Source organism: Cheilinus undulatus, linkage group 17 (assembly GCF_018320785.1).
Source record: "Cheilinus undulatus linkage group 17, ASM1832078v1, whole genome shotgun sequence".
NCBI lineage: Eukaryota > Metazoa > Chordata > Actinopteri > Labriformes > Labridae > Cheilinus > Cheilinus undulatus.
This window is the reverse complement of record NC_054881.1, coordinates 7709473-7736204: the sequence shown is the minus strand read 5'-3', so window position 1 is coordinate 7736204 and position 26732 is coordinate 7709473. Positions and strand designations below refer to the sequence as shown.

Genomic DNA, 26732 nt, shown 5'->3' with positions numbered 1-26732 from the left:
GTGGCAGACGGAGCATCGCGGCTGCATCAAACAAATTTATTAATGGTTTCCTCTGGGTGGGATGGAAGCCTGCTACTGCCAGTAAAAAAAAAAAAACATAAATATAAAATATCAAAAAGATAAGCCATGATGGGGAAAAGATTCTTAAGTCATTATGAGATATAAAGTCAATATTGTGACATAAAAAAGTTAACATTACGCTACACGAAATCATAATTATCCCATTTAGTGTCACAGGAAATTGGAGCAAACCTGAGACATGAACCAAAACATTAACACTGCAATAAAACCCAAATATCAAATACAATGCACTCTTGTTGTTACAGTGCAATTTGTAAAGTGCACCTGGAGCTGCCACATCACTTTTTCCTCCCTCACATTAATTTCTTTACCCACTATTACTTTAAAATGAAGTGTAGCTTACTGTTTAGGAAAACCAGCATGGCCTGCTTTACATGCTCTGCTGTGTGAAACCCACTAAACTGGCGTGTGTGTAATACTGCATGCTTTGACTTAAAGGTGGAGAACTGTGCAGTGAGGTTTAGCAGTGACATGGGGCAAACATCAGAGCTCTAAATGTCTGTAGTGAAGCTAACGGCAGTGACGTTGCTTATTAAATTCTCTAGTATGCTGTTGCGTACTTTGTTGTACAGCTTCGGTAAGCCAGTGTCAGTAATGTAACCGAGACGGGAGAGCAAAGTGTGGGTCTAAAAGGTCAAGAAGATGACAAAAACCCAAAGTCTCCACCATGGAGATGGGATGGTTGTCCAAATAGATGAATTCAACCACTTTTTTAGGTTATCTCTTTTGCCTTATGGCTCCCTCAAGGGTACTTGTCTTTCCTCTTAAAGTCCAGAGTGTGTGGCTTCGGTGAAGCTGCCTGTTGCTATGGTGAAGTCAACATTTTCCGCTGCATTTTTAGTTTGGAGATGACGGATCAAATTTGAAATGGCCGTGTTACAGATGCTGCAAGTGGCCACTGGACTGTTTTCACTCTCACCGTTGAAGTTTTTCCACACCGCTGACATTTTAAACACAGGAATGCTAATGTTGCTACCGCTACTGGTGTGTTTAGGGCCTGTCGTAAATTGTGCTCCATCTACAACAACTGAGGTAAATGATCGGCTGGGCTGATCGGATCAAATTGCCAATCTCCGATCAATTAGAAATACTTATGTCAGCTCCGATCCAATACATACGATCAAGATTGTAAAATCCTTGATTAAAATTATACAAAAACACTGACGTGTTCTAAGCTAGAATTAAAAATTATGGGGGGGAATTCTCTAATTCTACTTTCCTTTTCTCTTTTGTAATGGTCCACTTTAAAAATATAATAATATTGAGATAAAAAGGGTGAAATTATTGGTCAAAAATTAAAATGTTGAGATTTAAAAGTCAAACTCACAAGGTAAAAAGTCACAGTTATGGGCAAATGGCAGAAATTATAAGACAAATGCAAATATTATGAGAAAACAAATTGAAATCCTAAGATTAATAGTCAAAAATAAGATAGATATAAACAAAATGATTAGATAAATCATGAATATGAGAAAACAATCAATAAACACAGAAGAGAAAGTCAAAACTATGATAAAAAGTCAAACCTATCTGAGACATATTAACATTTTAACACTGCTATTGCTATTTTGTAATTTGCTATTTTCCAAACAATCATCAGATAAGAAAAATATGTCATGAATATCAAAATATTTGAATCAAAAAGCCAAAATTACAAAAAAAAGCCCAAAACATTTGATAAATGGCATGAATTATAAGACAAAATGCACATTATAAGAAATAAAATAAACTTATGGGATAAATAGTCAAAATAATCAGATAAGTTAAAATAATAAAGACCAAGCCATAAATACATAATAGAAAGTCAAACATTTTGATAAAAAATAGCATAATCACGTAAGACAAATGGACAATTATGAGATAAACATAATAATTATAAGAGAAAATGTCGAAATCTTTGGTTGACAACTCAAATTATGGGATATAATGTCACAATCATGGCAAAAAGTCAAAATTATCAGACCATGGGTCAAATTATGAAAAAAAAAAAAAAAAAAAGAAAGATTGGAAAATAAGCCATGATGAAATAGAGTCAAAATTGAAAAAATAAAAATGTGCAAAAAATCCCCAAATTTTCATAACTAGAAAAAAATATGTTTTATTATAAATCAGAGCTTTGATAAGTTAAATCAATCAGAAGTAGAGAATGAGAGAAAAAGAGAAGATTATGAAAATATGTGCCAAAATTAAAATACACTTAACCACAACTTTTGAGAAAAAGTAAAAAATATTATATCAAGTCAAAAGTATAAGTCAAAAAGTCTAAATTGTTATTTCTATATTCAATATTTCTGAGGTTGTACATCATAATTTAAGATATATACCAATATTTATGACTATTAGTTATAATTATGGGACATAGAGGCAAAATTCTAATTAATAAGTAAAAATTATGTGAAATTGAATTGTTTTGGGGAGAAACTAGAGTAAAAATATCAGATAGAAAGTAATAATTATTACTTAAAAGCCCAGAATATTAGACAACATGTAAACATCTGAAATAGATTTTAGAAAAATAAATAAAAGGTTAAAACTATGGGACAAAGAGCTAAAATCCTGATTAAAAAGTTGAATCAACGAGTTAAGTAATAATCATGAACTAGTATGCCAGACATTTAAGATAGAAAATAAAAATTAGAAGTTAAAGTTTCCAAATTCAGACAGAAATATGATGAGGTAATGATGGAAAGTTAAAAAAAATAGTCATAGTAATGGGATCCTTATCCTAAAATAACTGGATCAAAATCCATAGCAATGAGAAACAGTTGGAACTGTGGGGTAAAAACCACAAATATATAAAAATTCATCATCATGTAAAAAAAGTTTGAGATAAATGCCAAAGCCTAATATAACTTACTGTAGCTTTGCCATTTCTCTCATTGTTTTGACTTTATCCCATATTTATATAGAAAGGACATGGTATATTAAAAATGTCAAAACAGTCAAAGGATGATAACTTATTATCTCAGTGAATTTGTATCTTCTGTATTTGTATCTAACTTCTTTTTCTACTGGTGTGAGCGGGCTTCCGTAGAGGGATTTGAAAATGTTACACAAGAATGTATAATTTTTTTTTCAAATAAATACCTATATATTTTTTATTTTTTGGCATGAGTGGGCTTCCATAGAATGGGTGGTGTATACTTACAAATGCTAAACTAAGAATATATAAACGGCTTTTCATATAAACATATGTGAGAAAACATTACAAACTGCTCCTGTACATAGGTTAGAGGAGCTTTCCATACCTTGAGAAATGTTAATTTGGTTTATCTGGACGCAGCGTTCTGTTAATAATGCCATTGCTGTCAAACTGCACATTCAGATGACTTAATTGTCCATTAAATTTACATAAAATGGAAATTCATCTGGGGTGCACGTAACAATACACATAATTATGCATTAACACAACATAAAAATCATAACGTGGCTAAGTGACAGTGGTGGCAATAAAAGTAATTACTGCATTTTTCATCCTCTGACACACAGACCCCTACAACAGAGAATACACAGCTGTACTTAACCCTTGCAACTCTGACAAACACATGGCTGTTTTGCTTTTGCCTTTATTTTGTAAATCTATTTTCAGGCCTTTTCTCAGAGTAACTTTAAATCTTCATACATCTTGTATTTGCAACTTATGCTTTAAGGTCATGGTAGTCAATGAATCATAAAAATTTATAGTAGCATACAGATTGCACCATCTATATATAAAGTGTGCAAGCAGCTGAGTTTGTCCAGGAGAGACAAATATTTACCTCTCTGCAGCATAACCTTTTCTTAAACAATACTCTGCTAGGATTTGTGAAATGAGGGGACGTGTTTCTGTGAAGGATTTCAGCTTCCTGAGCCTTCTTGTTGCTATATGCATCAAGTATTTTCAACAGGTGACACCTCAGGACAGCAGAAAGGTCAGATTTGTTTTCACCATGCAGTAGTTCTATTGTACATTGTGGTTTGGCACTATTTTATCAAAATAGACAAGGCCTTTTCTGCCAAAAGATGTCTACATGGCCGCACATGTCACTCCACAACTTTTAAAACTTTGACAAATGTGCAGTGGATGAATCAATTTGGCAAATTTTCACTCATCAGGTGATAGTTTTCAATTTCACCCTCAAAATGGGCACAAAATTATCCAATAATAATTACATTCAGCGTATGATTGCTCCCCACTTCCCTAGTGGTCTTCTTTCACATTAATAACATTGTTCTGAGCCTGAACACACTTGTATTATGTGTTTTCTATTACATATGTACGTGAAGGAGCAATGCATTTAAAAGAGCACTTCCACATTTGCGCTGAGAACAATCCCAGAATGCGGAATCCAGGTGCAAACATGGAAGTGCTCTTCTAAGGGCATTCCTCCCTCATTAAAAGAAATTCATGCAGGATAATAAATAGTTGGTTTTCTGTTTACTAAATATATTATATAAATTTAGTGCACTGTATTATATCTCAATGCAGACCTCTGTGGTGGTCGTTTTTGGCTCATCTGTTGCGAGGGGTGGGGGGGGGTTACTGAGAGGGATACATTTAAATTTAACACACCTTAACCGAAGGAAACCCAAAGAGGGATAGGGTTAAGCACCCAAACCATAAAGGTTAAGGTTAGGGGGATAAAATTAAAAATAATACACTTCTAAGGAAAACCCAAAAAGGGTTAGGCAAATGAACCCTAAAGGTAAGGGTTAGAATAAGGGGGATAAATTTAAAAATGATTCACCTCAAACAAAGAAAACCCTGAAGAGGGTTAGGGTTAGTTTGTATTGTACTGGCAAGCAAAAGGCCACAAGTACTGCTTAAGGGCAGCAATGATGTAGGGGACAGAAGTGTTTATTAGGCTCAAGTTTCCATGCAAAAAGTTTATTAAAGAAAAAAGATCAATTTCATCATTTCCAAAATTCACTGGATGATTTAAAGCCACTTGCACTGGTAATTTCATTCTTTTGGTCATCACCCAGAGTTCATGGCCATAGGTGAGGGTTGGGAGAAAGACTAACCGGTGAATTTAGAGCTCTGCCTTCGGGCTCAGCTCCCTGTCTGTCACAATGGTCCGGTATAACGTCATCAGTACTGCAGATGCTGTACTAATCTGCCTCTCTAGCTCACAGTCCATTCTACCCTCACTTGTGAACAAGACCCTGACATACTTGAACTCCTTCACTTGAGGCAAGGACTCACTCCCCACCTGGAGGAATAAATCCACTGTTTTCTGTTAGAGAACCATGGAGGTGTTTACCCTCATCTCATCACACTCTGGTATAAACTGCTCTAATGTCTGCTGGAGTTCTCTGGCAGAAGAAGCCAACAAAACCAGATCATCATAAAGCAGAAAGGAAATTCTGAGGTCCACAAACTCAAAAACCTTCTTTGAGATCTTGTCCATGAAAATCCCAAACAGAGTCAGAGATAAGGAGCAGCCCTGGTGGACGCCAACATGCACTGGAACGTGTCCTCAGGAGGGTGGCTGAGCCCGGCCTTAGAGACAGGTTGAGCAGCTCAGACATCTGGATGGAGCCGCTGCGCCTTTGCATTGAAAAAAAAACAGTTGAGGGGACTCAGGCATCTGATTAAGAAGCCTCCTGGACGTCTCCTTGTGGAGGTCTTCCAGGGACGCCCAACAGGGGGGGGAGACCCTGGCGTAGGCCCAGGACTTGTTGGAGGGATTATTAATCTCATCTGGCCTGGAAAGGCCTTGGATTCCCCCAAAAAGGTCTGGAAAATGTCTCTGGGAGAGAGATCTCTGGGTTGACTTTCTTAGCGTGCTGCCACTGCGACCCAGCCCCAGAAAAGCAGAAGAAAATGGATGGATGGATGGTGGATTCTAGGTAATCTAGATCTGCTTGCAACATCCTAAAACCAGCTGTTTGTGAATTAGAGGACTGAACTGCATCTTCAGACAGATTGATTTGAGCTGCAATGGCTCAGGCATCTTCTACTATCACCAATAATGGCTAAAATGGTCTTGTTGCATGGCAGATTTTTGGCCTGAACTGGGATTAAGACAAACTCTTAAAGCAGACTCAGGCACAGTGCTCCAGCATGGTTTGCTTGCTTTTACATTGACAAATGGAACCAGACTTTGGGGTCAAGTGTACTAAGACTTGGGCCCAGGTCCCTACATTTCAGCATTTGATATGCTGTCTTTGTACTCCTTGAAAAAAAAAGGAATTTTGCAGATCATTATCCTCTTATTCACCTATATATAATGTCCCAACTTTTTAGGAAATAGGTTTATTATGTTAAAAAAGGAGATTATGTTTGTTGATGTTTAATTTATAAAGCAGCTTTTAAACCTTTAGTAAATAATGTATACATATATAGTTGCAGATCCATCAATAACATCTCCATTCTGGCTGCAGACCGATGCTGACAAGGTCAAAGAGGTTTGAAATGCAGCTCGATATTCCCTGTATGAAGCTTGCGGCTGAATGGTCGGGTTCCAGCTCCTCTGTGTGATTTCTAGCTTTATGTTGAAGGATTTCAGTTTGCACACACACACAGAGGAACATATCGAATGAAATTTCCCAGCAGTGGACTCACCTGTGTTAGGTACAACGAGCCTCCCTCCAGCATGACCAAACACGGCGGTAGCTTTGTGCAGAGGTCTGCTGTGAGTCAAGGAGACCTGCGGAGTGAAGAGGTTTTTTCCTCTTCGGCCCAGCGTCGTCCCCACTGCGACCCCTTTGTAGTCCGGAGCCAGGCCCCTCGGAAACGTCTGAGGGTGGGACATGACATGGTACTCTGCCCTCTCTGACACCCCTAGAGATACGATGAAAAGAAAGTCAAACATGGTCAGATCATAGACAAGGGCAAAAAAAAAAGAGACAGATATGTGCCGCTGCTGGAAACCCTGTTTTTATTTTTAGACTAACAGCAGTGCAGTCATAGAGTGACAGAACAAAAGCTCTACTAAGGAATAATCTAAAACCTGTATACAGAAAAGATACTATTAGATCAAAATGTGCACACACATTACCCTTTGCACTAAATCTGTGATGTTGTAATGAAGATCAGAGGGCATTATCCCATCAGCAATGGTCTAATGAATTACCTGTATCCTATAAAGGATTACAAATACATTCATGTTGCTGAGGTTAAGATCACTGCCATGTACCCCAAATTTTATTTTTGGAGAATCTGGATGCTGAACTGGCCTTCTGAGGTCCAGACCTTTCACCAATGGGAAGCATTTAGTACAAAGAATCAGGCAAAGAAGACCAAGGACCAGCCTGAATACATCAGAAAAGAATGGGACAACATTCCACACCGAAACTGGTCTCCCCTCTTCTCAGATGATTGCAGACTGTTGTCCCTACTTTTTTGAGATGTGTTGCTGCCATCAAATTCAAAGTGAGCTCTACTGTGAGATTTGCAAATCATCACATTCTGTTTTTATTCAAATTTTACACAGCGCCCCAACATTTTTAGAGTTGGGGTTCTACATTGTAAGCATGCAGCAACCTCTGTGGTTGGAAAATGAAGCCATGCTGTCCACTTGAAGCCTCAAATATAAACATGTTTACTTCCTGCTTCCAAAAAAGATTCAGTCAGAATAGCTAACGTCTTTATGGGCACAGAGTGTACCAGTCCTGGATGTGTTTTTATAACTCGGCCTTTTTGGTTGAACATGATATTGATTTATGCGTGATTAGGGACATGACTGCAAGCTGGTGAGATGTAAATTGTCAGGAAGCTTAAGACCTGCCTCAACTCCCCCTCTTTGTCCGATTCTAAGTTTAAACAGCAATTTCATTATGGCAGCTGCTGCTGATTGGACTCAAAGCACCCTTCAGTAACCAAACAGCTGACGTCTCTCAGGCTTTTTCAAGATTTTCTACGGTCTTTGAGACTAATAGGAGGTTTCAACTGGCTTACAGTTCTCATGCTGGTGAATTTACATTTTTGTAGCTTTGGCTTACAAAATCTGACAGCAATTTTAGTCCTACAAGACATAAATATTTATTTTTAATATTAAGAAATTGAAATATTTTATGTGTGTATCTCTGACTGAAAACAGTGCCCTCTTAGTCTGAAATAAACCATGAAGTTAGAGCAGTATATATGGCGTTGATTTAACTGGATTGGTGCCATACTAGAACAGAGATCTGACAGCAAGGCCACCCATAAGGGGGATAAAGGGGAGAGCTTTCTGGGGCCCAGCCAAACTGGGGGCCCACAGAGGTCAGCTAAGTCATGGTCCACTATAAATTAAACTGTGATAACCACGTTTTATTTTTAACCTTAATAATAATAATCACACTTATCAAAGCATAATAATAATAATAATAAAAATAAAAATAAAAATAAAAATAAAAATAATAATAAATTTTATTTATAATGCACTTTACAAAAAAATAATTAATCAATTCATGTATTTATGCTGTAGTAAGAAATATAGCCTTTTTTTTAACATGTAAACCCCTTTTCTTGAAAGAATTCCCTTTAAATTGGTAATGTTAACAGTGTAGATGGTCACATTAAACTAAACGATTTAGAAAATAAAGCTAAGGCTTGATATGCACAAACATCAGGATGCCAGAAAATAAGATAAGAAAATAAGATAAGAAAAAACTGAGACAAATTTACAGGAGGATATTTATATAGTTGTGAAAAGAGGTAAAGAGTTGAGGGAAAAGTGGCAAAAATGGATTTTCACTGGCAAAAAAAAAAAAGGAAAATAATGGGACAAAGGTTGCCAAAATGGGTTGAAACTGGCAAAATAAACTCGTGGGTGTGGGTGAAATGTGACAAAAATTTGAAAATAAGCAGATAGCAATAGCAATAGCAAATATTGATTTTAAGTAGCAAAACTGTGTCCAAACTGGGCAAAAACTAGCAAAACTGTGTCAAAAGTCAGGAAATAAGTGTCCAAAATCGAATAAAATGGCAAAAACAAAGGGCAAAATTGGACAAAAAGCAGCAAAAGCAGGTCAAAAGCTGAAAAATTGGGTTAAAAGTAGCATAACTGAGCAAAAATTGGACAAAAATGATCAAAACAGTGAGAAAAACTAGACAGAAATTAGCAAAAATGGGATATAAGTGTCAAAAAAAAGTTGCAAAATAGACAAAAAAGATACAAAAGTGGTTTAAAAGCTGAAAAAATGGGTTACAAGTGGTTAAACTGTTTTAAAAGTCAGTGAAAAGTTGCAAAAATGGGATGAAGTGGAAAAAAGAAGTGGCAAAATGGATAAAAGAAAAGCAGCAAAAGTGTGTTAAAAGCTGTGGAATGGGTTGAAAGCAAAACAGTGTCAAAAATGGACAAAAACAGGATAAAAATGGCAAAAAGAAGTGTCAAAAATGGATAGAAAGCAGTGAAAACTAATGAACAAATGCAAAAAAATAGGTTTAAAGTACCAAAAATGGAATAAAAATAGGCATAAAGTGGCAAAAAGGGCTTTAATGTGGCAAAACGATGTCATAACTGGGCAAAATATGATAAAATGGCAAAAAGTCATGGCAAAAAACAGTAGCAACGATGTACACAGAGTTGCAAAACATCTGCAAAGTGGCATAAAAGGGCGTAAAATTTGGTTTTAAGTGTCTAGAATTGACAAAACAGTGTCAAAATGGGCATAAAATGGCAAGAAGGGTTAAAAGGCAAAATTGGCCTTAAAGGAAGAAAAACAGCAAAAAAATTGGGTTAAGATTGGTAAAAAGAAATAGGAAAAATTGATAGAAATTGCACTCTTTTCAGGTAACTGTTAGCCAGGATGCTAGCACCAATGCTACTGATCTAACACTCATACACTGATGTTATTAATGCATCATAAACGGGGAGAGCCCATTCTCTGGCCAGCTAATTCTGTAGGCAGCCCTGCTGACAGGAGTAGCAAGAGTAACTAAAGGCGACATGGCTTATTGAACGGTCAGCCTGTGATGCCCTTGAAGGTGATGACCATTTTTTCTTTGTATGACAGCTTTCTTATAGATCGCCTCTTGGGAGAAAGAGTTTCAAAACAAGATGGATTATCCTTCTCACAACCCCGGCGCCAACACTTTGTAATTCTTTGCCTTTCAAAAAGTAGTAAAACTTCCCCGGCTTTCAGAATCTTCCACTGACCTTTGAGATCAGGCAGCGGGTCAAGGAGCGAGCGCTCGGCCATCAGCTCCTTGTCGATGGAGTCCTGGAAACACATGGGGCTGGTGTAGGTGCGTGACACTGTCAGATCAGGTTGCATGGATGAATTAATGAGCAGCGGGTTGGCTGAAAAAAAAAACAAAGAGATCAAACAAATTACTGCCAACAATTAGACATCTTTAAGCAATGATTACATTTCTGCAGAGTGACACTTTGAACTGAAATGCCACCGTCAACAGTGATGATAAAACCCAAACAAGGATGTCATGACAATTAGTTTTTATCCACTTGTGACTACAGCTATAATATCATCGCCATGGAAACAGGACTTTCATTCCACTTAGCATACCAATGGCTCAATTAAAAGTGACGAATGGGAAATAACAAAGGCTGGGGAACAATAATACGCTTTAATTTGATGTCACAGCGGTTTAGAAAAAAAAAAAAAAACGACTTTGACAATAACAAGAAAAACTGATATTGAATAATGTTATTGATTTATCAGCTGAGTTTATTATCAGGATATTTACATTCTTCTTTCCTGTCATCTTCAGAGGGAGCAGATGGCTTTACTGTAGCCACAGCGGTAAATCAACCACGTCCTTTAAAGCTGTTTATGTGCTGTGATGCAATTAAAACAGGGACTCTCAGTAACGTATGAGTGTAATTACAAAACAAAGACGAGAAAAGTTATTATAGATAAGAGAAATGTGTTTACATACAGGGATATTAACAGAAGACGAGTACGCAGAGTGGTTTCTTCTTCCAAGCCCCCCTCTCTAATGCAATCATGTCATAATAATGCTTTTTTTCTGTAGAGAGAATAACTTACAAATGTAGAAATATAGCCACAGATGTAACTGCAAACTTAAATATGTGCACAAATGTGTTCATGCATGCAAAATTATAAAGGCTGAAAAGTCTTAGATGCATACTGGTTTGGGGGGCGTCTGTCATTTTGCTATCTTGCAGGCATGCAATCCAGGTGTAAACCCAGGCACACAATGCACATTTTACATAAAGAAGTGGCAAAATGGACAAAAAAGGCAGGAAAAGTGGGTTAAAAACTGCTGAATGGGTTAAAAGTAGAAAAATAGGTTAAAGAAACAAGAAAATGTCAAAAATGACAAAAATTGGACAAAAATGACAAAAAAGAAGTGGCAAAATGGACAAAAGACGTGCTAAAAACTGCAAAAATAGGCAAAATGGGCAAAAAAGATTTTTAAAAAATTGACAAAAAGCAGCGAGAGTTAGTTAAGAGCTGTAAAAATTGGTTAAAAGTAGCAAAAAAAAAAGGGTTAAAAATAGCAAAATGGGGTCAAAACTGGATATAAAGTGGCAAAACTGTGTCAAATGAAACAAATGAGAAAAATTAAACAAACCTGGAAAAAAAATTAGCAAAATTGTGCAAAAAGCAGCAAATGAGTTGAAAGTAGCAAAACAAAGTCAAAACTGGACAAAAATGACAAAAAAACAGTGCTAAAAATTAGACCAAAATGAGAAAAAAATGGGATAAAAAAGCAGAAGAAGTGGCAAAATAGACAAAAAAAGAAACAATATTGGTTTACAAGTCACAAAAATGGGATGAAAGTGGCAAAAAAGTGGCACAATAGACAAAAAGAAGCAGCAAAAGTGGGTTGAAAGCTGAATGTGTTTGAAGTAGAAAACTAGGTTAAAACTAGTAAAACAGTGTCAAAAATGTGCAAACATTTGCAAAAATGTGATAAAATGGCAAATCGAAGTGGCAACAATGGATAAAAAGCAATTAAAGTTAGTTAAAACTCCCCCCTACACACACACACACACCCACACTCAGCATTTCCAAAGAGTCTAGACCAGCACTGCTCAGGGCGGTCGACCTCCTTCTCAACACTACCTTTCATTCTGAATTGAGGATTCTCGTCTGCACCAAGGAAAGTTGTTCTGAAGTCATTAAAAAAAAGGACAAAAATGTAAAAATCTAGGGTAAATATAGTTATGCTGCCATATCTGACAGAACATCTCTGCTCCTCTTGAGCCCAACCCCCCTGGGCTCGAAAGGGGGGCAGGGATTCTAGGCTCTATCCGGTTCCAGACTGTGAGCCACGTCGGGTCAGTGTTGGGGTCGAGGAGTGTCAATCATGGCTACAACAGAATTGCTGAGTTTGATGCTAGAGATGGAAGGTTTTTTTTTTTAATTCTTTTTTTAAACAACAGCAGACAAACCAACTGCGGACTGTTCCTATGTAGGGGAGGATATGGACCGGCTATTCTGAGGTCAGAAGGTCGGTGGAAACTGGCAAAAGAGGTGGTAAACATGAGTGAAAGTGGCAATAAGTAGCAAAACATTGAACAGCACAAACAATTGGTTAGTTATGGCAATAATGTGAAAAACTCTGTAAAAATCAGTAAAAAGTGGCAAAAATTGCAAAAAATGCCAGAGAGAAGTGGTTTAAATGAGTAACAAGAAGCATTAATGAAAAACATGGATCAAAAATGGGTGTAAAGCTGCAAAAAACTGGCAAAAACAGATGTAAAGCAGCAAAAAAAGGATAAGGAGTTGCTATATGGTTAAAAAAATGGGTTTAAAAGAGAAAAAATTGGTGAAAAGTACAAAAATGAATAAAAGTTCCAAAAGAAGGGCCAGAAATAGGCAAGCAGTGGCAGAGAAGTGGCATAAAATGGTCAAATCCAGCAAAATATAGGTTAAAGAGGCAAAAAAAAGTGGAAAAAAAGTTGCAAATTGTTGAAAAAATGTGGTTAAGAAGTGGCAAAAATGGGATTTAATTAGAAAAAAAGGGCAAAAAAGAACAATATCCAGAAATAATGTATGTAAAGGGTACAAATAGTGCAAAAACATTGGTATGGATGTAAAGTGGCAAAATTAGACACAAACTGGCAACTAGGACTTGAGAAATGGCAAAATGATTTTCGAAACTTAAATAAAGGTTAAATGAAATGAAATGAAAATAGTTAAAAAGCAGCAAAAATGGATTGAAAAGGGCAAGAAATGGGTGGATAAAGGCAAAAATTTGATAAAGATGCCAAAAGAAGTGGCATAAAGGGCAAAATCCAGCAAAATTGAGTTTTAGGCAGCAAAACAGTGGCAAAAAGGGGTTAAGAAATGGCAAACATGGGATTAAAATGAAAAAAAAGTGGCATAAAAGGGCAAAACCGAGTTTAAACCGATAGAAAATAGTGCAACAGTAACATAAATGGATATTAAGTGGCAAAAAGGGTTAAAAACGGCAAAATCAGTTGAAAAAGGCAAAAAAAATGGGGGGAAAGTGGTAAAATATGTATAAAAATGCCAGAAAAAAAAGCGCCAAAATGGGTGAAAGTAGCAAAAATGGGATATAAGAAGGGTTAAGAAGTTTCAAAATGGTTAAAAAGTAGCAAAATGTGTTAAAAAGCAAAAGTCTGTTGGAAAGTGGTAGAATTTGTATAAAAGTGCCGGAAAGAAGGGGCAAAAAGTGGCAAAAAAGGCCTAAGAAGTGGCAACAAGAAGTCGCAAAACTGGGCAGAAAATATGTAGCAGGAAAATATAATTTCATCATCAGAACCCAGAGCTCATAATGAGGGAACTGTTAGGTAGGACAAATACTAGCATCAATGTTAAAGATACAAATCCCATGCACTGACATCATTAATCAACCACTACTAGGGAAGGACCATTATCTGGGTTTGTCAGGGGCCCAGACGATTCTGTGGGCATGCCAGCTGTCAGTGGTTCCCACTAGCTCCTTCTTTCTTTGCTACCTGAGTCTTGACAGATGTCTGCTAAAGATGAGTCTGGTTCTCCTTGAGGTTTCTGCCTGTTAGAGGGAAGTTCTTTATCTCTACCGTAGCCAAATATTGCTTTATGCTTTTTTCATGGTGGACTTGTGTGGTCTCTGTAGGGATTATTACATAAAGTAATCTAGACCTGGCCTTTATACAAATGTCTTGGGAATGCTTTTGGCAGTATTAAAAGGGATTAATTGGTTGAATGATATCAGTGGATGTTACAAATTGATTTGTTCTAAAGACAACATAAAAACTAATATTTACTGTGTAGAGGTGTGAAGCTGGCTGCAGTATAAAGGAGCGGGGACATGTTGGATTTTATGGCGGTTCAGCTGTTTTACCCCCTCTATCAAAGGGAACAGGGACCAAGATTAAAGCTCTCCCAGCCTCCTGCTGCGTTATCAAAATGAACTTTATTACACCCTGCTGAGAGCTGCTGCAGCGCCGACCCATAATGCCAACCTTGTAAAAATATGCCTCAATCTGTGGGGTAAAAAAAAAAAACAGTGTGATTGTGAGCAGTGACGCTCAGAGACCACAAATGCTCCATGTGGGAGCTGGATGAAAAAAATGTAAACACTTATAAATTATATTTCAATTTTATAATCATGAATAATTAATGAAGGCTTTCTTGCGCAGGAAGAACACCAAAAACAGCCAAGTGAGACCTCTCTAGTTCAACATTTTCTTAAGTTATGATACCAAAGGAAGCCTGGCTGCTAATAAATAAAAGCTGACTTGTAAATCTGTGCAGAACACAACATGTGCTTGTAACGATACATTTCCTGTGATTGTTATTGCTTTGTGCATACTGATGTTTGCAATAAAGCAATAAATGCAGATGCTGTTTTATGGATAAGGCTTTGTTCTGCATGGTTTTGGACGTTTAGAGAGCTAAGGCACAAACAGAGAGAAGCTCCAGAGGGCTCAAGAGAACAAACTGAAAAAAATAAATATATACATGCCCTTCAAGCGTTTAAATTATTGATGTGGTTATATCACAACACATAGAAATGGATGAATAATTCATCTAGATGCACCTACATAGATATAAGATACCAGTGTAGTGTTGGTATGCATGTTTTGTAGCTGAATTACATAAAACAACATTCAAGAGTAACTAAACCCAGTTTGAGCTCAGGTGCATCAACACTGGAGAATGTGGGAGGTGATAACACAGGCGAAGGCACTCCTCTGTGCACATCCACCAAGTTGTATGGCTCATTTCAGTACAGCAGGTAGTCTTTGTGTTTCTATTGTCAAAAGCTGGAGAGGGTCGCAAAATAACCAACCTGTACCGTCCCAAGCTCACCTAGAAACACAGCTAACACATTGTAGTCTGTTAATTGGTCAAAAGAGACATTACTTCCTGTGCAACAGCCCTGGACATGCAAACACGGAGACTGCAGGGTCGCATGGACTTCAAGAGAGAAATTTTAAGTACAGTACTGTGCAGAACTTTTAGGCATGTTTGAGCCAAAAAGGGAGGCTGGAGTAAGGCTGTAATGGTGAGTAAGCCACCCTAAGGACACCTGGTGGTGTGAGGGAGGGTTGACACAACCGCGGTTGTACTCTGGATGTCCAGGGGTATGGACGGATATGGATGGACCTTTCTGTCCGTACTTTGCGTTCATTTCATCTGTTTTTCATCCGTTCTCTCAAAGCTTATGGATACGGATCAAACCTTGCAATACTGTCGCCAGTAGACTCTCTGCACAGCAGGATGTGAAATATTTCCAGTGGAAAATTAGGTGCCCAATGATACATGCTAAACACGTCTCACACCTGAAAGTCTGGGGGACTCGGTCCATTTTGGAACAAAAATTGGAACACTGTTGCACTTTCCTTTGGTTTGGTTCACATTCACACCGCTCTTGGTCAAACGGACCAAACCATCTGAACTCCTACAACCTCTACCTGTTAGGGGCACTGTCGTCACAAACAAACGGCAACCAATAAGAAAAAAAAGGGGTAGAAGAAGACGAAACCAGAAATCGATCTCCTTCTGCCTGTGTTTTCTTCCACATCAACAATGAAAAACAAAAAACTGAATTTACACTGTCTTGGGGTTTCTGCTTCTGCACTGGGATGCTACGAGCAGCCAGCGAGGTGGTGAGCTGTCATGTCATTCTTTACATGGAATGAATAAATCAGCACTGACAACGACGTGTTGCTATGGCTAAACAGACACTAAGCGAGGTACCAACATGTATTTGAGTGTATTAAATCACATATAAATACGTATATCATTACGCTTAATGCCACTTCCTACTTTTGGCTTTCACACCTCAAACGAACTGCAGCAGGGTTCATTTGGAAGCGGACCGAGACCATCTGTTTTACAAGCCTGGATGTCTGAAACTTATGCACATAACTGTATGTTTTTTATGTTTTGCAAAAGGTTTCAGCATGTGGACATTCAATGGAGTGGCTAGACAGAAGCCTCTCCTCAGTGCAAAACACAAGAAAGCTCTAAATCCCTGGAAAAATCTTTGGTTGGCCTGATTCAAGGTGCAACATGTCATTTCAGACAACTGCAACTGTCCCCCATTATGCTCTCGAATCTTTGGTCTGATCTGGGATGTTCAGAGTTTGTGGTGGCTCCTGACATGAGACCAGGTAAGAACCACTGGTAGCACTGAAGTTAACAGTTGTTTGCCACTACAGAGTGCTTAATTAGGCAAATAAACTCCTGCTTGTTTATCTATGGGGTGACAAATCAAGCACAATATAGTCACCTGCCTCTAGATCAGCTGGTTAAAGGGCAGTCACCATGCATATTTCTAACTTAAATGTAGCATTTAAAAACTTTATAATCAAAAAGTTCAGGTTTGGACATGCATTAATCAAGAACGCCCACTAAATACCCGTATACATGGGCTTAAAGCTGAAGAAAAGTTGTTTGAAGGTGTGGTTGTTCTGTAAGCCGAGAGCAGAATGACAGCGCTTGAATGAAAATGAAAGAAAGTGAATCAAAAGTACATCGTGTCACTTTTGATCTCCTCAGAAGCCTTTCTTACTTTGTTCTGCCTCCTCTGAAGGCTTGTATGTGTGTTTGTTTTGTATATTCCTGCTGAAAAAATTACACTCTTTTCCCCTCAAGCTTAGTTCTTTTCTTTTTCAGAAGACTGACATTTCATTTAGACTATAATATCATTTCAATGTTTTGCAAAACTGACAAATTAATCTGATTTTCTTTAGTGAAACTGCAGGCTTAATTTGATTTCCAGAGGAGTTTTTAAAGCTCTCTTGAATCATCAAACTGATTAGACAATTATGAGTGTAATTGCAGGCATATAAAAATTTCATTTTGCGTCTTTGTGAATCAAACTCATCAACATTTTGTTGACAGTAAATCAGATTGCTACACTATTATCACACACAAAGAAGAGTATGGAACGTTACAAGTGTAATCCCTGAAAAGACTCTTAGAGCTGCTTTATGTTTCTTTTAATGAGCCGCAGGAAGGACGTGCTCGGTCATTTAAAGGATAAACACACTTTTTCCAAGGTGGTTACAAAGAAAGTATTTATGCAAATAAGAGGGTTATGAGTAATTTTGTTTTTAACAGCCCCCCTTACAACCTCTCAGTGCAAAGTCAAGAGCAAAGACCTTCTTTTTCTGCAGATTTTATCCCAGTGAAGAGGCTCTCCAAAGTCCCATAAAACCTCCTCTCATGTATGTTGGGTTAAAGCTCGTAGATTACAACATTATTTTAATCCACTGTAAGTTTTATTTCACATGCTTTAAAGTTACAGCTGTTAAAATGTTCATCCTCTCTCCTGTGAGATTACTAAACACTCTCCAGGTTTTAAATAATTCTTGCCAGATTTATCCTTCTATCCTTATATAATGACTGATCCTGTTATCTTTATTTATTGATTTATGAATAATAATTGTCTTTCTGTCTGTGAAAATAAGGTTTACAGTTTATGGTTAAATCTTCACCCTGTTGGGCCCTCAGGTTAGACCTAAATTCAGATTTCAGCCCCCGCTGTGATTGACTTTGACATCCCTGCAAAAAGATGTTCTGATTTCTTCTAAAGCTTAACTTTCTGTTTATTAGTCTATTAATAAAAAAACTAAAGGTTTGATTATGTTCTGAGGATGTGTGCAAGGTTGCCACAGCCTTTTCTTTTTTAGCACCTAACTGTAACATGAAGTAACATCAGTTACTTCTCTGGTCTATTTTGTAGTTACACCACAGCTTGGTTGCAGTACTTGGTAGGAAGTCTGTGTTCACAGCAGGATAGAGCTTTTTCTAAGAACTCCGAGAGTAAATTTAAGGACACATATCCGCTGTCTCACCTTGACGTGAGGTCTTGAAGCTGAAGGACTGGAAGCCTCCGGTGAGGGCAGACGAGTCAATGACATCGACGCCGTACTCGCTCTGGCTCCTTCGATACAGAGTGACTGCGACGATCAGAAGCACCACGGTCACCACGCCTGCGGCCAGGCCTAAATACAAGGCCACATCGCTGCTGCTCTCCACACCTTAGAAGAGAGAAAGGAAACAAAACAGAGAGGCAGACAGTGAGCGACTGTTTTCCTTCCAAGTCTATCGCTCTTAATTACAGAGCCAGGAGTCTTTTCTCTCTCTGAGAATAAACTGTTGCAGAGGATCATGAGCTGTGAGACATTCGTCTTTTTTAGGAATTCTATCTTGGTTTCTAACCACTTTAGCACCTTTTTTGTTTCCTCTTCCTCCTCCTGATGCATAGCGTCATTGTTCCATCCTGGAGTGTTAAAGCGGCTAATGAGCAACCTCAGAAGGAAGGCGATTATAATCAACGCAGCACCTGACTGTCATTTCAAACACTGCTGGGCTCTGCTGTTGGAGGCTCTCTGCGTTCCACCGGGATAATGTGACAAAACCAATTCATTAAATTAGCTCATCGACAATGATTACGCTCTATCTGCTCCTGCCAGTTCTGCAGAAGAACAGCAGAAAAAGAAAAAGAACGAGCTGGAAATAAAGGGGGCTGCTAGCTTGTTCTTGAGAGATAATGAGATCTGGGCTGAAACAGGACATGTGGAGAAATCCTCTAAGTAGCCTGAAGCTGAAATGAGGAGAAATTGACAAAATATGCAAAGCGGCATTAACAGCTACTGTAGCAGGTTAATTGAGGGCTTGGGAAGTTTTGGCGGCCGCGTTGCATTCTTTTTGCCCGATTGTGACAAACAAAAATACATAACTGTGTTAAAGGACGAGAAAGGAGAACATTTGCTTGGGGCTCTGTAGGAATCACATTTGTTTTTCAGTGCGCAAACTATGCAGGAGTAATCAACACATAAATGGTGTTATACCCAAGGCAGCAATAATGGATGGAGCAACGGATATACAGTGGTGAAACACTCGCTGCAAGGCTTGAAATGCTCTACCTGATGTATAATAATGCTATTAGAGGAAATATAATCACAGACTGCTGCCTAAGCACTCCAGCCACAGTCACAGAGCGACGACTTCATGATGAACAGCCTGGAAATGATTGCTTTTCACCTAAATTCATTCTTTTCCTCTTTGCTAAAATGAACTTAAGGACAACGAATTATTCATAAATGTGCCGTACTCCAAGTCTATCAAAACATCTGCATCTAAAATATCTCGCCTCTATTCTCACTTTCCAATGAGTCATGCCGAGTGTGTTAGCTTTCATAACTGCACCTGTCAGACTGACTTATGCCTCTTATACAACCACTATTTCCCAGCCATTAAAATGAAAGCTTTGTTTCCTATTTTGGGGTAATGCGCTCTCTTAGTATAAAATGACCGATTTATAAGGCTGAATCAGCCGCCAGACGTGGAGAATTTCACTCTCTTCCTGCTGAATTAACATTATTACGAGCAAGCGGGGTTCCGGCAGCCTCCAGAGGTTAAGCGTTTGCCTTTTTTTTTACATGTTCTTTCTCGTTTTAGTTTTACTTTCATCACTTTTTGTCCTCATAGTCCACTTTTTTGTTTTGTTCAGCTTTGAATCATTGCTTTTTGGCCCACAAAGTCAATACATACTACAACAACTCCCTTTTTATTTAGTGTTTTTTGTTTAATTCTTTGGGGAAACTCTCTCTTTACATTGACATTTTGCATTTACAGCACATTTTTGGCAACACTTTCTGTGCATGCATATGACAATACATCTTTGGTGTCATTTCAGTGGCTCTCTATGGCTCTATATCCCTACATGGCGTGCAAGGAAAGGCCCGTTGCAAAAAGAATGAATGTTAGCAACGAGCTAAAGCTGGGTGTACACTGTATGATTTTCCTCCAATTCAGCCACGAATTTTCAGTCGCACGACTCACTTTGAAGTCGGACTCTCAGTCAGATTGGGCATTGCTTGTCGTGTTGTGTACAGCGGGGTACGGCCACTGCCTGACCCAACGACCCGCTGCCGACTGGTCGGAGGGATTTCTGGCATGTTTGATATTTTGGTCGTATGACTCCTGACACTTTACAGTCAGAGCAGAAACACAAGCAGAATAAACAATTTTGGGGGATTGTTTTCCTTTGCAAACTGTCAGACAACGTCCTAAATTACCATGACACCAGCTAGAATGACTTTCCGATGCAGCCCCACTTTGATAATCCATCCATTTTCTTCAACTTATCCAGGGTTGGGTCGCACTGGTAGCAGGCTTAGCAAATCAACCTAGCTCCTCCTGGGGGATTCTGAGGCGTTCCCAAGCCAGATAAAATATATAATCCCTCCCGTGAGTTCTGGGTCTACCCTGGGGTCTCCTTCCAGTTGGATGTGCCCGGAGGACCTCCACAGGGAGGCAAGCAGGAGGCATCCTGATCAGATGCCTGAACCACCTCGATTAGCTCCTTATGACGTGAAGGATCCCTCCGGATGTCCATGCTCCTAGCCCTATCTCCAAGGCTAAGTCTAGCCACCCTCCTGAGGAATCTCATTTCAGTCACTTGGGCCTGCAATCCTATTCTTTCGGTCATTAACTAGAGTTGCCATAGGTGAGGGTTGGGGCAAAGATTGATGGTGTGGTACGATGCTTTAAAATAAAACAGTAATATACTTCTTAGCACATACAAATTGCTGGGTGCTGTTTAAACTGAAATGACAATTCATTTCGATGTGATGAGGCAATGCCGGGCAAATATTAAACGTGCAATGTGACGGTAACAAGCTGTTTCTCCTCTGACCCGTAGAAACCCTTCGGACCACTACACCACGCCCATGTCCCATATCTCCACGTATCCTCAACCCTAACGGGTCCTGGTCACCCTGTATGTGGTGAGCAGGATCAGGCCTGGCAAAGTGCCCCAGGTGCCCTTAAATGACAGGTTGTCCCCTTGACAAGAAATCTTGTCAATTTTATAAACAGGGCAGTCTTGTCAGCCACTTACATCTTATTTCAGCTGTAAAAGTATTGAAGAATATAATAACAAGAAAGTAGCCCTGACACATTTGTAAACAAGTAAATCTTGCCTGTAAACACAGCGCGAAAATGTACTAAATGTTCCTATTGTTTTATGGTACTTGATGTCTGTGTCATGATGTCTTTGTTGTGTAGAACGGCTTCATGTCTGCACTCTGATTGATATCTGTGATGTCTTAGTTTGCATGGCATCACATGACATCTAGGTTTTGATGTATATTGATCTTGATGAATTATTATCTCATCCATATTTCTGGTTAGTATCTTTAAATGTGTGGATTCTGCTGATGTTGTCTGCATGTCACGTTCTGTCTTCTTATCTTTTCTTTGGGTTGTTGCTTTGTTCTTCTGCTTGCTTCTGCACTTGTCAAAGCACTTTGTAAACCCATGTTTTTAAAAGTGCTATACAAACAGAGTTATTATTATTATTATAAAGTTCCTTGTAATACAAGCTTTGCTGCACTGGCAGGAATTCTAGCTTTATTTTTGTTGCTTGCATTAGTTTAGAATTATATATTTCCCTTGGCATTTCAAATAAATGTGACTTTTATTACTGTAAAAATGGAAATGCTATCACCATAAATCTTGACAAATAAAGGCAGGTCTCAAATAGAGGCCAAAACAGAGTGCTGAAACTGTTGGTGGAGAAAAAGCTGCTACTGACAGCACAAGAGCCCTATTGTTTTCGCTGGCTCTTTCTTTTCTGTGTCACTTGTGCACATTTTTGGGGCATTAGACATACACCAATTTGCATGAAAATTGGCATGCACCTAGAACTATGAAAAAATGAGAAGTTGACACAGGTTTCAAAAATGGCGGCCCGGAATTGCCTCAACAGCGCCACTTTTCGTGCTTCTACAGAACACTGTCAAAAGGCAGTTTTAGTGAGATTTAAGAAATTTGGTGTGTAGATGTGTCTTGGGGAGATCTACAAAAAACCAAGGGGGACCATGTTTCTATGTCCAACAGGAAATCTCTCATCTTGAATAAATTAGCCCACAATGAGGTGTTTGTGTCCTGTTCCAGGGGTCACACTTGATTGCCTTAGTTATGTTGAAACAGTTCCATAGGCCAGTATCGCTCCCAGTAGTGGTTGTTTTAATAGGGGTCTTTCCATTGGTATAACTGCTGCACCAGGGCCCACACACTCTGAGGAATGCATGGCCAGTGGTGATTTAATGCTCAGGCTTCAGAGTCAGTAGCCCTTGTCTTCAGCAATGCATACCCCTTTACCACCAATCAAATTCTAGGGTTGGTTTAAGGCCAGTGCTTAATCTAGTACCAGTTCTTTGTATTTCAACTAGCTCTGGACGAGGAAAATATGGTCCCACTGTGGCACCAATGGATTGCAGGTCCACCAGCAGCTATGTCAGGGTGTGTGTGTCGACGTTTGGGGTTGTGGATGGGATTGAAATGTACGGATAACTAGGAAGATGAGCATTTATGAAGAATGGAGTTTAGAACGATGGATGTAAAGTAAAGAAGCAGTCGTTCAGTGAGAAGATGCGCTTCCTCCTGGCTGCGTGGACCTCAAACGAAGTACAAAGAAAGCTGAATGATGCTGGAAGAATGGTGGCAGAATTGAAATGCTGTATGTTTAACTCAGTTGTTTTTCCTTTTTGCAGCTCTTTTTTGCACAGTGTGGTGTAGCATGCTTCTGTTGTTGCATTTATTTTTACTTAACATGTGATTTAGAATTTGCAGCATGTTTTCTAATGTGAAAAATTTGCTGGTGCAGGTTGATTGCCTTTGCTTGGTGCCAAATGAGCAAAGTTAATCAAGGGCTGTTTCTTTAATTGATGCAGCATCAAATTCTGTCTAGGCGAGTTATTAATCTGTCCGTCAACTTGACGGAGACCTACAGAGACTCCACAGTAGCAGAATTTTACAAGGTAGTTGGAGAAATGGAGTTTAACAAAGAGCAAGACTATCTTTCCATAAATAATCCACATTTTCGTTTCCATTCCACGAAGATGAGGATCATCATGTCCCATATGATGTTACACTATCTATAACTTATGATGCTTTTTGTAGTTTGGTTGTTTCTTGCAGTAGTCTCCAGCCCTCCTATATTAAATATGTTCATTGGATGAGGGTTAACTGAATGTCTGCTGCTGCTGATACTCAATAAATACAGGCTGTTTGGCTTATCCACGCTCATCAAACAAGGACTTAATGTTGCTTTACATCCCAAACAAATAACAGAAGGCGTTGCCTAGCAACAGCGGAAACAAGCAGCACAAGTCTCAGTGATTTATAACAGAGGATAAGAAGAAAAAGTGATGCTATGGAGAAACCAAACACCCTCCAGTCCATTAATTATTATTTCACGAAATTATCTTGTATAAGTTACTAAAAGAAATGAATGGAAACTGAAGACAAACTCACCCTGTGGCTTTGCATCATGAAGCAGCTTTCGATCTGCAAAGACAGACACAGATCAGAAGTTGACAGCTGTGCTTTAAAGCCTCCAGAAATGTAGTTTGAATATAGTTAGAGTGCATTTTAAAAGTGCAAATTTATCTGCTTAAACATTCACAAATATGGACAAAGTTTTTGAGTTAACTATTCAACTCAGGTTTTTCAATTAAACGCGTTACCACAGGTGTGTAGAATCTTGCCGTGCAGTCTCCATTTGCAAACATTTGTGATACTAAATGGGTCGTTCTGAAGAGCTCAGTGAAGCATGGTACTGTGATGGATGCCACCTTTTCAATAAGACAATTCGTGAAATTTCATCCATCCTGGGTATTCCTAACCTTTCAAACCAGATGGATGCGCCCATTTCTGTGTTGCTTAATGGTGAATCCATCTTGCAAAGCTCCCATCTGAACTGTTTGGGCCCATTTAGAAAGTGACAGGACCAATCGGTATTGAGGGGCAGTACTTTCGGGCGTGGCAGAGTCATGACATAAGCAAGCAGCAACAAGAGGCCGGTGCAATTATGACATAAGTGTCGATGCTGCTAAAGCACCAGTTTTATCAGAACTTGAAGACATTTCTTTGTAAAAGAAGAACAAAGAACAGCAGTGAGTTGTATTCTTCTTAAAAATGACAAAAGTCATGCCTACAGTTGCCTTGGTTCGCCTTATGCAGCTTTCTATGGAGTTTACCTCTTGGTAGCAGCTATGACGTCACGTGCTTTGTTGCTCTAATTGGCCTGATTTTCAAAGGCTCTGCCCTTTCCCAAACACTGTCTATGGGAGGTTTCCCAGATGGATGTGAGAAACAAATCCATCTGGTGTGTCAGGTTAGTATATTCCACAGTCAACTGTAAGTGATATTAGTAGAAAGTGGAGGCGTTCAGGAACAACAGCAACTCAGCCATGAAGCTTAGCTTCATGACAAGCTAACTTGTCGATGCTCTGCTGATTCCATAGAGTTCAGATCTTCCACTGACATTAATGTAAGCGCAAAAACTGTGCAGAGCGTCTTTCATGGAATGGGTTGTCATGGCTGAGCAGTTGCATGCTAAGCACTGGATGCAGTGGTGTAAAGCACACTGACACTGGACTGTGGAGCAGTAGAAATATGTTCTGTGGAGTGACCAGTCATGCTTCTCTTTTTGACCCTCAGATGGGCTGACTGCATTGTGCCAACTGTGAAGTTTGGTGGAGGAAGGACAAGAGTATGGGGCTGTTTCTGGACAATGATATGCTTTCAACTTTGTGACACTCCAGGAAAGGCCTGTTTCTATTCCAACATGACTGCCCTGGTGCACATGGCAAGGACTAGAAAGACATGGTTTGATGAGTTTTGAATTTGGAATGGAGATCTTGCCTGACCTCATAAGTGCTCCACAGAATGAAAGTGCACACAAAAAACATCTTGGGGAAAGCCTTTTAAGAGGAATGGAGGTTGTTAAAGCTGAAAATGGGGGCCAACTCCATATCAAAGTACATTTATTTTAATACAACATAATTACAGTCCCTGTTGGTGTAACTGTCAGGCTGCCAAATACTTTAGTCCATATAGTGTATTTCTGCTACATACTCAAACAGACATACAACATACTAAGACAACAGTTAGGATGCTGTTGGTCCAAATTCTGCCCCCTCAGTTAGCAACAAGCTAGCACAAGGTTGTCCAAACTATTTCACTGAGGGCCACATAGTAAAACATGAGGATGACCAGGCCACAATTTCCTGTTAATGGGTGACAGGATAAAAAGCCCATCACTGTTAAGGATTTTAGGGTGGCCAATCAGATTTTTCTGGGGTGGCTGGTCAACCCTGGCAACCACTGGCTCCACCCCTGTCAGGATAAGAACGACACTATGTGGAGCTAACTGACTCATCTTCTCCCTCAGCCACAAAACAAGAGCAAGCAGCACACAGCTGACAGACTTCATAGTGTTGGCATTTAAAGATGAGTAGTGAAATACGCTTTATAAACTGGACCTTCACATGGAGACGACTGCAGAGCAAAAAGCACCATTCATGCTTGTATTTGCTTTTTGCTTTAATATTGGTGCCAAGCTGTAACATCTATGTCAACAGTCAGTGCAGCTTACTCTTCAAGCAAGTTTATCTACTTCATTTGCACAGTAAATTCAGATAATTTATGTACATGATAATATGAGTGTACTTTAGAGTAGTAGAAGATAGAGTGGGCTGTAATGTTAACACGGAGGCTTTGCCTGCCTTCTTCTGTGCCTGTATACAGTTGTAAATGCTAAAAGAATTGTGGTGCCAGTAATATTTATTCTTATATATTCTTATTTATTCTCATAATGCCAAAGCTCACAGCAATCATATACATATTCAATAGTATTAGATCTCTTTTTTGGAAGCCAAAAAAACCCCTGCATTTTTCATCATAGTACTACTCTAGGGGCTTCCAGGCCAGCTTAGGGCTGTACCCGATCCAGATGAAGCAAACTTGCAGATGTTCTGGGGTGGATCGATAAAGAAAATCCAATCTGACTAGTTAGACCAGCTCTTGACTCCACATACGTGTATATGTAACATCATTTTCTTTATTTATCTTTATCTTATACTGTAATTAGGGCTGTCACAAATATTTTTAATCACAAAACATCTCCCGATCACAATCAATTTAATCTTTTTACATTTTGAAATTACATCATTTTGCATCACAAATGTTCTTGTTTCATTTTGGATTTGTACTGCCTTGAACAACAGGAAACTGAAAGACCTGCTTTCATTTGACAGAAAGTAAGGAATTCTGGGCAGATCGAAGATTTTAGCATCAGCTTAACCGTGGAAGAAAGGATTTGTTATGGATTGAAAAGGAAGAAAGGGAACAGTAAAAGGTAAATGTTTGATAACACAAAGTGTTTATAACTTTTGTCTTCCCCACTGAGCTGCCTGGGAGCTTTTATTTTAGTAAAATGAGATATCAAGAAGCAGTGTTGGCGGGTGGCCTAATGGTTTAAGGCACGCTCC

At 38.8% G+C, this 26732-nt stretch overlaps 1 protein-coding gene across 2 annotated transcripts in view; it reads right to left on the bottom strand.

Annotated features, from left to right (window-relative positions):
- unc5da (unc-5 netrin receptor Da) overlaps positions 1-26732 on the bottom strand; it is a 506379-nt gene that overhangs the window by 51638 nt on the left and 428009 nt on the right. Inside the window, exons 8-11 of one of the 2 annotated variants that reach the window (XM_041811637.1) lie at positions 23713-23745; positions 18240-18425; positions 10149-10292; positions 6629-6847 (exon numbers count right to left, since the gene is read on the bottom strand). In XM_041811637.1, coding sequence (XP_041667571.1) covers positions 6629-6847; positions 10149-10292; positions 18240-18425; positions 23713-23745 — 582 coding nt within the window. The remainder of the gene's footprint in view (positions 1-6628; positions 6848-10148; positions 10293-18239; positions 18426-23712; positions 23746-26732) is intronic. The other variant, XM_041811638.1, reaches the window with a different exon arrangement.